Source organism: Lepidochelys kempii, chromosome 9, assembly GCF_965140285.1.
Source record: "Lepidochelys kempii isolate rLepKem1 chromosome 9, rLepKem1.hap1, whole genome shotgun sequence".
In the NCBI taxonomy this organism is placed as follows: Eukaryota; Metazoa; Chordata; order Testudines; family Cheloniidae; genus Lepidochelys; species Lepidochelys kempii.
The window spans coordinates 48336081-48348723 of NC_136388.1; the positions used below are offsets into that span (position 1 = coordinate 48336081).

Below are 12643 nucleotides of genomic sequence, written 5' to 3' on the forward strand. Positions count from 1 at the left end.
CATAGTTAGGAGAGCTTAATAGTTATAACTTAATTCCTTGGTTATAATTAATAATAGTTAGCTCTTCTGTTCCATCTCCAGTTCCATGTTGGAGTTGAAGAATTTAAAAAAGTGTGTATCCTGTCAAGTGATCTTCCTGATGTCTGATGCTCAACCTAGTCTCTGGTGTGCCTGGATGAGGGCCATTCTCTATTAAGGCATTCAGTTTGCTCAACATTCCCGCCACAAACTCAGAAAGATCTACAGAACAGGCTGCAAGGCTTGCTACTTCAAGAACTGTTGGCTGTGTTGTGTTGGTTACAAATTTGAAAAAGTGCCCAATGCTAAGGACAGGAGTCCTGTCTTGGCTCCTGGCAAGTTCAGATTCAAGGAGAGAGAAGTTCTGTATAAGACATTGGTCTCTGTACCAGGCTCTGGATCCAAGGCAGTATCTGAATGGAAGGAAACCTTTCAAGCCATGAGTGAAAGTAAAGCGTTCTTCAACTTTGTCATCTCTGTCAAATATCAAGTCACAAGTTTGACATGGGTTTGCAGCTCTTAATCCTCATCAACAGTGTATCCACTTCCCCGCCATTTGGAAGCCAGCTTTCTCAATTCCTCCAGACAGGAACCTCAGTCACATTGGACAGCTGTGTTTTGGAAGTAATAGAGAAAGTCTCTGCCTTTGAATTAGAAAACGTTTATCAGTCCCCTTCCTCTCCCTTTTCAGGGATCTGTCCCACGAGAACACATTAAGAAATCCAGTCTCTGATTCTATTAGGAGCAATAAAGGAGGTTCCAAGGGGGTCCAGAAAGGGGTGTAATGCACAAGATATTTCCTAATATTAAAGGAAGTTGGAGGTCTCCATCCGCTATTAGACATGAGAAAGCTTAACACACATAGCAGGAAGTTCTAGAGTCATATGTTGCCTCTGGTGTCTATTAACCATTCCCTTTTGACTCTAAGTTGGTTTTCAACTTTTGAGGTAAAGGAGGATGCATATTTCCATATCTCTATAAGACTAAATCTTCACACACATCTACACTTCGCTATCTGCCAGGATAATTTTCAATACAAGGTTCTATCTTTTGGCTTTTTCTGCTGCACAACCGTTTTAATATTAGTTGTGTTAGCAGCTTGTCTGAGATAGTATTGTTATGGTATTTTCGTCTATCTATATTTGGATGATTGGCTTCTCAAAGTTTCAACAAAAGAAGGCCTTATGAAGAACATCTGCCTTACGTGTACTCTTTTGTGGAAAATTTAGGACTTGATGAATATGAAAAAAATCTCCTCTTTCCTACACAAAGAATTGCATTCATAAGGGGCAGATCTTGACTTTCAAGAAGGCAAAGTCTTTCTTCCAATGGCGAGATTTCTAAAATTTCAGTCTGTCATACAGATATTGATACAAAATCTCCTCTCAAAAGATAATTTTCTTTCAGGGACTTGGGCAATTTGTCACATTTTATGCCAGACTCAGAATGAGACCTTTTCAGCATTAGTGGCACAATGCTCCCGGAAATAGTAATGTATTGTTGGCCTATACAAATCTGAAAAGCAAAAGGCTAGCCTGTTCAGAATTGTCTCTCACAAAAGCAATTCTAGTGTCCTTGTTGTGGTGGACTCAACCAGAGAATGTTCTCAAAGGAGTATCTTTCAATCCTCTCACTCCTTTGTTGATGATCACTTTGGATACTTCCAAGAAAGGATGGAGAAAGCATGGAGACTATATATTGATTTGGAAATGTTGGAGCTATGGAGAAAAGGCATCACATATAACTAGGTCCCTACCAAAATCATGGTCCATTTTGTTCAATTTCGTGGTCATAAGATTTAAAAGTTTTAAAATTTAATGATTTCAGCTATTTAAATCTTAAATTTCACGGTATTGTGATTGTAGGGGTCCTGACCCAAAAAGGAGTTGGGGTGGGGGGGTGTCGCAATGTTATTGTGTGTGGGGGGGTTGCAGTACTGCTACCTTTACTCCTGTACTGCTGCTGGCAGCTGTGCTGCCTTTAGAGAAGAGCAGCTGGAGAGTGGCGGCTGCAGGCCGGGAGCCCAGCTCTAAAGGCAGAGCTGTCTCCAGTAGCAGCACAGAAGTAAGGATGGCATGGTATGGTATTTCCACCCTTACTTCTGCGCTGCTGTCTGCAGAGCTGGGCCCTCAGTCAGCAGCTGCCACTTTCCGGCCACCCAGCTCTGAAGGCAGCACTAGCAAGAAGTAAGGATGGCATGATATGGTATTGCACCCTTACTTCTGTGCTGCTGCTGGCAGGGTGCTGCCTTCAGAGCTGGGCACCTGGCCAACAGCCGCTTAGCTCTGAAGTCAGTGCAGAAGTAAGAGCAGTTGTGACAATACTGTGACATCCCCGAAAATAACCTGGTGACCCCCCCTCCCCCTGCAACTCCCTTATGAGTCAAGACCCCCCATTTGAGAAACACTGGTCTCTCCAGTGAAATCTGTGTAGTATAGGGTAAAAACATACAAAAGACCAGATTTCATGGGGGGGTGACCAGATTTCATTGTTTGTGACACGTTATTCATGACTGTGTATTTGGTAGGGCCCTACATATAAATATGCTAGAACTGAGGGCTATCAGTGTAGCTCTGAAATAATTTTCTATGTCATATCCACAACAAGGTAATATAAGTTGTCATGGAAAATACAGCAGCTGTCATTACCTGAACATGTAGGAAGGAGTTCACGCATGTCAACTATACAAGGAGGCAATCAAACAGTCGTGGGACTGGTGTATGTGCAACAATTGCTCTTAACTTAGCAAGCAAGGACAATGACAAAGCAGACCAACTCAGCAGAGACCTTACACAGCTGCATGAAAGTTCTGTAAAGGATTCACTAATTCAAAATATATTCAGCTTTTGAAGGTTTCCAGAGAGAGTTCTCTTCACCAACATGCAGTGCCCTATTTCCAGACAGAAACATTCTATCCATTGTCCTCATGTTTCTTCTGAATTGGGGGAGGGGACTGTTGTTTGTATGCTTTGCACTGATACAAAAGGTACTGGGAGAGAGAAGACATGATAGGACCAAGGTAATCTTAGTAGCTTCTCCATGGTCAAGGCAACAGTGGTGGGTGTTTGCCTACTACTGAAATCTATGAAAGGCTCTATCTTTAAGGATTTAGAGAATTTCAGGCCAGAAGGGATCATTAGATCATCTTGTTGGATCTCCTACATATCACAGGCCATTAAAATTCACCCAGTTGCTCCTGTATTGAGCCCAGTAATTTGTGTTTGACTAAAGCGTAACTTGTGTTTTGACTAAAGCACATGATCCAGAAAGAGGTTATATATCTTTTGATTTGAAGACACCAAAAGATGAAGAATCCACCACGTCCCTTGGCAGTTTGTTCCAATGGTTAATCGCCTTTGCTGTGAAAAACCATGAATGTGTGCCAGTTCAGAGTTTCATAAGGATAAATGTTATATTTAATCCACACAAACTGCAGAGGCTGAAAGAAAATGTTGTGTTTTGTTATGGGTTACCCATTTCGCATGCTGGTGTTGCACATTTGTAGTTTTGGAAGCTGAGAGATGTGCTTCGCGCTGACAGGAATGGGGAAGCACACTAGGCAGAGCTGCCGCTGCGGCCGCTTCTGACTGCATCCATTTTCCAGAAGTGGGAAAGGTTATGGCATGTTGTCGTCACTATTAAATATGATGTGTTGCTCCTGGTATATCTACTTTCAGTAACTTTTAAATGGTGATAAAAGGACACGGAGACAAAAACCTTCCTAATGCATGTTGCAGCTTCTCATGCTGTTGAAGAAGTTTGACACAAATCATAGAAGCTGCTTCATCAATGCAGTTTCTACCTTTGTTTCCCAGGCAGGTGCAGCTCCCCTTGTCATTTCTCTAATCTTGTGGAACCCACTTAAGTACATCAGCCAAGTATAAAAGTTAGGAAATTAATGCAAAAAATCCCTTTATTTTATTGACTCTTTAGGGTGCATCCTGATGGATCCTTATCAACCCAAAGCTTTAAAGGCATGGAATGAAGATATTTAAGGGAAAGTTCCTAGCATTCATTTCCCCCTTCACAGTGACTGCTAGGTTTTCTATAACACACTGCAGCACTCCATAATTAAGGCTATGTTTTAGTCATGAGTAGTTTTAGTAAAAGTCATCGACGGGTCACGAGCAGTAGACAAAAAATCACGGCCCGTGACCTGTCCATGACTTATACTATATCCCTGATAAAATCTTGAGAGAGCTGTGGGTGCTTGTGGGGGCCCCACAAGTGCTCCAGGGATGGCAGCCCAGGGGGCTCCAGTGGTGCTCAGGTGGGAGCAGCCCAGTGGGTGCCGCAGGTGCTGGGCGGGGTTGGTGGGACTCGCAGGCTCCCTACCTGGCTTCTCAGAAGCGGCAACATGTCCCTCCCTAAGCTCCTAGCTCCGCAGCTCCCATTGGCAGGGTACCGCGGCCAATGGGAGATGCGAGGGTGGTGCCAGGAGCTGAGGGAGGGACATGTTGCTGTTTCTGGGGAGACCCCCAAGGTAAGCACTGCCCAGAGTCCTCACCCCCTTCCGCGCCCCAGCCCTGAGCCCCGTCCCACACCCAAACTGTTGGTGGTTTGGGGGTGGCCCGAGACTGCCCCAGCAGCAGCCAGGCAGAAGTCACGGAGGTCACAGAAAGTCATGAAATCTATGAAATCCGTGACAAACTTGCAGTCTTATCCATAATGCATTCACTTTCATTTCCCACAGATACTGAAAAACAGCACACACGCTTTATTTATCAAACTCACATCTAATGCAACAACTTTACAGCAATCCCTCATATTCTGCTGTATCAACAGATCAGCCCCTCTGAGTTTCACACAGTCCATTAATTTGGAAAGTTGTTCCGTAGAAGTCGCCTTTGTGATGTGATTATCTCACTGGTCTACAGACTAGAGGATACCTCTTGTGAGAATGCATACTTGTCTCTTTTATTTCAAGTTCTGCCTTTCTGTGTAAGGTGGATGAATTTAGCCCTGTATTACAGTTAGACATTCTTGTATCTGCTGTTTGGATTGCATAGAGGGAACAATCATCTAAAATGCTCTCATCCTGCATTTTATTAGGTAGTCTAATCAGGCAGCTGGAGTTCTAGGAAGGGAATGTTAACAAGAAGAGTTTTGTCTTAAGGCCTTCAGCTCAGGATTAACTTTGGTTGAAGTTAAACCCTATTGAATAGGTTCCGTTTTTCCTGGGTTGAATAGAAAGTGTGTTCACTAGTCCCTCACACTCTATACTCTTATATTTACATTTATTTTGTACTGTTTGTGTCTTTAGTTTTTTGTTTTCTTCGAATATTATGTATACAAAACTATGTTAATGTGACTTCAGCATGAATATATATCTAGGAATACAAAATGCCATACATGTAAATTCTTAAAAAATGTCATATTGTCTAGTGTTCAGATGCATGTTGCTGGGCCCAGTTGTAATGATGATATGTAATATATGATGTAATGCAAGGATATAGCCAAGTTGCCATGGTGTATTCATTCTGAATTTTTGGAGTTTCATATGATTGAAATAGTAAACTTAATACAGAGCTAACAGATTTTAGTCTATAACAATGTTTCATTTAATATATTGAACGTCCGTTTTGAAATCATGACTTTAACAAGTTTTCATCTTTTTATTTTATAGGTTGGACTTTGAGATTAATGAAAATAGTTATCAGGAAGTTGTCTTGTAACGTCATCACTAGAAGAAATTCTATGTAGTTCTAATATTTCATAGAGGGTGCTGTGCTACAAAAATGATTACTTCAGATTTGCCGGTGTTACAGTGAGTAGTTTAAATTTATTTTTCTTTTTTATTTGAATTCTTCACGTTACCAAAAATATGAAGAAGAATACTTCTTGGGGAGGAAGGGATGGCTTTGTGCTTAAGGTTGAGACTGAGATTAAGGTGCATATTTGTGTCTTTGGTAAAGACTTCTTGTGTGGGCTGTAAGTCACCTGAAGTAGTAGTCTGCTTTGAAAAGTGACTATGTAAAAGTGGCACCATCTCACTGAACAGATATGTTTCTTCCTTTTCTTCCTGCATCAATAATAAAAATATTTTTTCACCATTTCTTATTTCTGATAGCACTGCAGAGCCAGCAGAGCTGTGGAAGTATGAGCTGGATTCTAGTCCTCACTCGTTTTCAACAAAATTGTTAATTATTCCAATTGTACATTCTCCTTTATAGCCAGGTCTACATATCTCACAAAAGATCTTCAGCGTCTGCTTTAGATAATAGGCTGGCTGTGTTTGCCTATAAGCAGCCCACAATGTTTGCTGGGGAATGTAAGTTGGTTGTGAAGATGAAATGAGTCAAATGGATCTCCACCTACATAAGGTACAGAGCAGTAGAATGGATTGAATGGAGTGGCTGTCCAGAGGGTGAGCTGAGCAGATTGAAGGATGCAATTCTAGGAGTATCCAAGTCTGGGTAAAAATTGGGGCAGAACTTTGTTGCCTTGTTAATATCTTTACTAAAAATCAAACCCTACGGAGGGGTCAACTTAGATTTTATGTAGTGTGGACTGTGTGTGAGAGCAGGTTAGGAAAGGCACCAGCTTACATGCTGCTTGGAGGCAGAAACTAAGCTCTTCAGTCATTTCCTGAGGTCTGGGCTCCAGCCTTGGATTGCCGACCAGTTCTCTCCTATCTTTAAATGGCAGGAGGACAACATATTTCCTTCTCCAAAACAAGAGCAGTTTTTAAAAAGTATATTCTAGAATTTTAATTTTTTCTACTTCATTTGGGACATATTTGTGCTTGGCTGTCTAACTTTTCTAAGCAGGACTACTCTTCAAGATTTGCTGAAACCTTGAACCATCTTTCTCTCCCGCAGCTCAGTGTGCAAACAGCACACTTGGGAAAAAGAAGCCATGATCTTTCTCTTCCTAAAGTGACTAGACTGAAGTTTTTGCTGCTGATGTTCCCAGGCGCCTTCTACCCAAGTAGAAGAGAGAAGTAACTGTTCAGGCTTCCTTGCCCTGCTGGCAAATTCCCTTCCCCCAGCATTCAAGAGGACTGTCAAGAAGCAGTCAGAAAAGATCACTTCAGCCTACCAACCTGAACTGTGATCCTGGGGAAACTCAAAGCTCAGCATAGCAGGAACAGACTGCTGCACCTCCTGAGAAGCAGATCCTTCATAACAGGACAGACATTGGCTCAGGAATGAAAGCCTCATGAATAAAGGGAGGTACTTTCAGCAGCTTTTTAGGGATCAATGGCCACGATAATGTCCAAATGACTATTTCCTTCTTTGTGTCTCAAGAAATGAGCCATCCATTCTGTTGTGTAGGAACCTTTTTTAGATTTTCTGCCCTGCAGCTTGGGAGTGGGAGAACCCAGATAGTTTTGCTGGCATTAAGACCCCATAGGCTCAATTTCATCTAGTCCGTAGTACCCAGCCATCTCACCCTGTGACCTTTCATCATGGGGTTAATACCTGTATTTTTGCTGGCACTCCCTGTTTCAGAAGGATTCCTTCCAAAGAGAGGTCTGTCTTCAGAATGCAAAACACCTGTGCCTCAGAGTACTCCAAGGCCAAAAGCAAGGCCTTCTGTAGGTGCTCTTGTGAATCCTACAGAGAAGATGCTACACAACAACCTGAATTCCTAGTCTGTTTCTGAGGTGCTGCAGAACAGCCCCAAAGAGAAGCAGAGTTCATTTCTTTCTTTGACCTTTCTGACCCTTCCAGAGATTCCAGGCAGTGTCTCAGGCATTCGAGGAAGGGCACACCCTCCTTTAGTGCTTTTCCAGGTGACTTGGTCTGATGGTAGCAAGTACCGCATTTACCCCTGGCAAAACTTTAACAACCTCAGCAACATTAGCAAATGTCCATTATTGATGTAGATGCACTAGTTAAGGGTGTGGTGTGTGTTCACAGCAAAAATGTGAGGTTATCACTAAAGTTTGGCTTGCAGTGTAAAGTGTTGTGTAGTATGTTTTTTTATCTGTTTGAGGCAGAAGGGAGTTTCTTGATGATTTGTGTAGTTTGTTGTTCTCAGTAGAAACCTGCTGTGTGAGGAGTCTGATACAGTTAAGAGCTGTCCAATAACCTGGCATTTCCTTATGACCATTAACTTGTCACCAAAGGTTTGCTCTTACCCAACCTTAACTGGCTTAAAATTAAGTTTGTTTATGCTAATGTGGCACTTCTAATAGAGGAGGTGTAGGAGGCTATTGGAGGCACATGGAAAAGTGGAGAAGGGATGGCTCTCCTCACTTTTCCTTACGGTGTGAGGAAAATGACTGGAGCACAGATGTTTATGATAGTGGTGAAAGCAGAGTCAAGTGAGGAGGGTAGGAATGGGTTGAGGAGGGCAGGAATGGGTACAGAAATATCTGTGTATCAGTTGTCACATCATTATTGCAGGGCTAATGAGGTAGGTAATGTTCACCTGAGAAAAGACTTTTCCCTGTGAATCTGCAGGACCTGTTGCAGGATGGAGGAGATGAATGCCACCCAGTTCCCCTATTTATCCCATCCCAATTTTATGGAAAGATGTGAGTAAGGGCGAGGTTATAGAAGATTCCCCACTTCTTGTTTGACTTATGAGATGGCAGGTTAAGGCACTTTGTGCATTCTTCTCTCGTGGCCTAAATCTTACTCCAGCTCAACAATGCCTATACCATTATGGGAGAACCTGTCCTACGTAGCATCTGCTCTGCCAAGCCATTCAAGGCTCTTCAGAGTAGAGGAGCCTCTCTTGAAGCCACAGAGCTTTGAAAGAACCTAGGGAACCTCCAGCACTGGAGCTCATAGCTCCTGTATCCTGGGAATCCTGGCTGCTGCTTCCCATAAGTGGGCCTGGGTTCACAGCATACAGGAGCTAGGGACCTCAGTGCTGGGGACTCTCCTGCTCTTGTGGAAGGTCTGTGGCTTTGACAGAGACTCCCAGGCTCTGAGGTGCTATGTATGTTACATATGACAGGCTGCCCTTGCCAAGGAGTGGAGGCTGTCCTTTATGTCATGTCCCCACTACATCAGATGGAAGGGAGGCTGTGAGGAGCACATCTTCCCACCTGACCATGTGCACCGTTGGAGTCCTCCTTGAGCCCTCACTGCTGCCCCCTTTGCAGGAGGACTCACCTGCCTCATTAGACTGACAGTGTCATGTGGTGAACTTCTTCTGATGAGGATCCCTGCAAACCAAAAGTATCTTGCTATCCAAGAAAGGTGATTGAGGAGTGGGTCTATCAGACAGATTAAGAGAGTGCTTTGCTTCCTATAAAGAGTAGAGGGGGGAAGATTGTAAATTATTCAGTTGTTCCTTCCACACCCACCATACTAATGTGATGGTCTCTATCTTGTCTGACACATCAGGGATTGAACAGAGACTCTCCAGATCTTCAGCAAAGAGCCAAGCATTTGGTTTAGGGCTGTAGCAGACTTACACCTCCTGTTGATTGTGTAAAAAGGGGACATGTAACACTTACTGACTAGTGGAGTTACGCTTATGCTTTATATGTCCAAGAATGTGACCATGCACCCTAGGGCTAGGAGTGCTATAGGATTTGTTGAGGCTAGGGGAAATCTTCAGAGATTAGGAGATCTGGAGGCATGCTGTGGCAAAGGTAAGGGGAAACTACTGGGGACCTTCCTCCCACAGTCTCCTGGACCCCATCTCCTAATAGTTTTCTGTCCAGTTTTGTGAGCACCAGGCTGGTCATCTTCTCTGAGGCCATCCTGGCTTTAGTCCTGTTGGAAACAATATTAGATGGTAGGCATCTTTACAAAGGGCAGCCTCACTTCCACATGCAAATGGTGGTTCCCTTAGGCAGTGTATGGCTTCAGTCACATTTGGTCACAGCCAATGGTGGCTGCTTTGAATAAGTCAGTTAGCTACATAATAACCATTACCAGTATTATAGACGTAAAGAAAAGGAGTACTAGTGGCACCTTAGAGACTAACCAATTTATTTGAGCATAAGCTTTCGTGAACTACAGCTCACTTCAGCTTATGCTCAGATAAATTGGTTAGTCTCTAAGGTGCCACTAGTACTCCTTTTCTTTTTGTGAATACAGACTAACACGCTGCTACTCTGAAACCTGTTGTTATAGACATAATCATCAATTCCACTTCTGCTGTACTGCTGCAAACTGGTTTGACCCCACTTAATTAAGTAAAGTAGTTAATTGTTTATCATTTTTTCTTTGCATGGTTTTTCTTTTTCTGAGAATAAAGAATTCTTTCTGCGTGTATTTTCATGACAACAAAAGTGTTCCAAAAAAAAAAGTGACACCCTTTCAGAAAATCACTTTTTTCAGATTTTTAAATACTCTGATATTTGACAACTACAAAACCTTGGAACTCAGATACACTTTAGAAAATTCAGACATATTGAGATTTATAATATCCATTACTTTTCTCTAAAAATATTTAGGTGAGAACAGAATTACAAAAGTCTCAAGGGGAGATTCTGACACAACCGTAACTATGATGTTCATATAGTTAAATGTTTGTTCTATTTTATTAGTGATGTTCCCACCCAAATTTACGGAACATATTTGATAAAATCACATTGGAGGATCTGTGGACCTGGCCCTGAAGGAAGATGGTGCCAGATCCACTGAACTGATCCACACTTGTTTGTGTTTAAGACTGTATAATCTTAACTAAATTGGCCTGATTTTCCCTTCACACCTAATTTATACCAGTGGAACTCCGTTGACTTCAGAGGAGTTACCCATGATTTTCATTAATGTGAGATAAAAATGAGATCCTGATAATTCTGAAAGGTGGATCTGGTGCTCTGCCACAAGTGGTCTTTGACCCATAGAGATATTGTTGAATTAGTTTATTGGTAATACAAGTGAAAGTTAAAATAAATTCATTCATGTCATCTTGAGAAATAATCTCATTTATGAGATCTTCAGGGGCAGAACCCAGTGCTCCAGAGGATGAGTGACTGGTCTGGTTCTTCAAGTAGCAATCCTCTGGTTGAAGAGCCATTGTAGGACCAGTGGACCTGACTTCCAGAAGAAAGGACATTTTTGTGTAACAATTTTACTATTTAAAGTGTGGTCCTGCTCTAAAAAGTGACACTGTGGGCTTCCACACTTAGGGCTGGTCTCCACTACGTAGCTAGGTTGACATAAGGCAGTTGATGTCGACCTAATTATGTCAGTGTCTACGCTACAGCCTTCTTCCAGCTGATGCACATTCCCTATGTGGCAGGACACCTCCTTCATCTCTCCAGACTTAGCACTTCCTCCTCTGGTGATGGTGGGCCTGGGGTAATCAGCCTCATTTAGGGCAGAGTTTGCCTTCCCTCTTCTGTGCTCCTTTGGTTGTATTTTCAGGGTCGGCCTATGGGGTGATCCTCCACCAGACAAAAAGGAAACCGCCTCATAAACACAAAAACCCCAGGGGTATACCTTTCGCCTCCTCCTTGCCAGTGCAGGGTGTCGTCCTGTTGATTGCTCTGGGGTGTCAGTCTTTCCTCTAGCAGGTGCTAAGGTTTGTCTGTTTCCCCTATAGGAAGGAGCACAGGCTCTCACCCTGGCGTAGGTTATTTTCCTGCTGCCACTAGCCTGACCGGAGCTTGTCTCTCTCTCTTCTCCCTTTCTCTCACCAGAGGAGGGGTTTTAAAAGATCTCAGGCAGCCCTTAATTGGATTCAGGTGTCTCTAATTGACCTAAGGTAGCCCTTTCTCAGCTAGTAGGGAAGAGGGCGTTTAACATTCTAGGGCTAACATATCTGCCTTCCAGCACCCTCTTGCAGCCTGTCCGGCCTGACTTTGTCATACCTACTACATTGACATAATAACTCCACCTCCACAAGAGGTGTTAGGCTCATGTTGGTGTAGCTAGGGTGACCCAGGGTCTGTGTAGACACTGCGTCCCTGCCGTCGGCTGTTGGCTGTCTTGTCAATTTCATGGAAGGAGCCCAGCTGCTTCCTGGAGAGCTGGGCAGCTGGACCCTGCTCCCAGCTGAGAGCCTAAGTGAGAAGCCCTGGCAGCTTTGGAGCTGCTGGGAGTCAGGGTGAGAAGCTTCAGACCCCGCTGGGAGCTGGGCAGGGAGTAGAGCCAAGAAACAGAGGCAACTGAACCTCAGTCTATGGGGATGAGAAAGCTCCGGGCGGCTTCCTCCATTCTTCCTGGGGATCGGGGTGTGTGTGTGTGGGGGGGCAGCCCACTGAGAGCCTGTGGGGCAGCTGGACTCCCGGCAGGGAGTTGCCAGTGGAGTGGAGAGACTGGGCTCTCAGTACCCCACGCTGCCCTTCTTAGGTCAGTGGAAGCACTCCTCAATGAGGATGCGCATCACCGACCTAAGGAGAGGGTAGTGTGGACATGCAGTAATTACTGTGGTTGCTGTATGTTGACCTACTGTAGGTTGACTTCTACTTCTAGTGTAGACATACCCTTAGTGTCTCAATGACTTACAGATCAGATTTGCTCATTGTACAAGTGAAATGGTTTTCCTAAGTCCCAGAGTCACAAACTCAACCTGGGATGAGAAAATCAATCTGACTGTCTCTCTGATTTGTGCATCATCACCAGCAATAAAGATTCTTCAGGATAAATCCTGCCCTTATTTGCACTGTGCAATCCCATTGTCTTTGAGTGCAGTTGAGGTTAGAATTTGGTCTTTAGTTGGAATTTACATAACCACTTTAATGAAGTGAGAGCTAGAATAGAAT

The 12643-nt window shown here is 43.5% G+C and overlaps 1 protein-coding gene across 10 annotated transcripts in view; it reads left to right on the forward strand.

Annotated features, from left to right (window-relative positions):
- Nucleotides 1-12643, forward strand: part of STAG1 (STAG1 cohesin complex component) — a 380321-nt gene that overhangs the window by 66193 nt on the left and 301485 nt on the right. For all 10 annotated transcript variants that reach the window (XM_073360216.2, XM_073360219.2, XM_073360217.2 and 7 more), the window contains one exon: nt 5645-5785. In XM_073360216.2, coding sequence (XP_073216317.1) covers nt 5757-5785 — 29 coding nt within the window. In that variant the 5' untranslated portion in view covers nt 5645-5756. The remainder of the gene's footprint in view (nt 1-5644; nt 5786-12643) is intronic.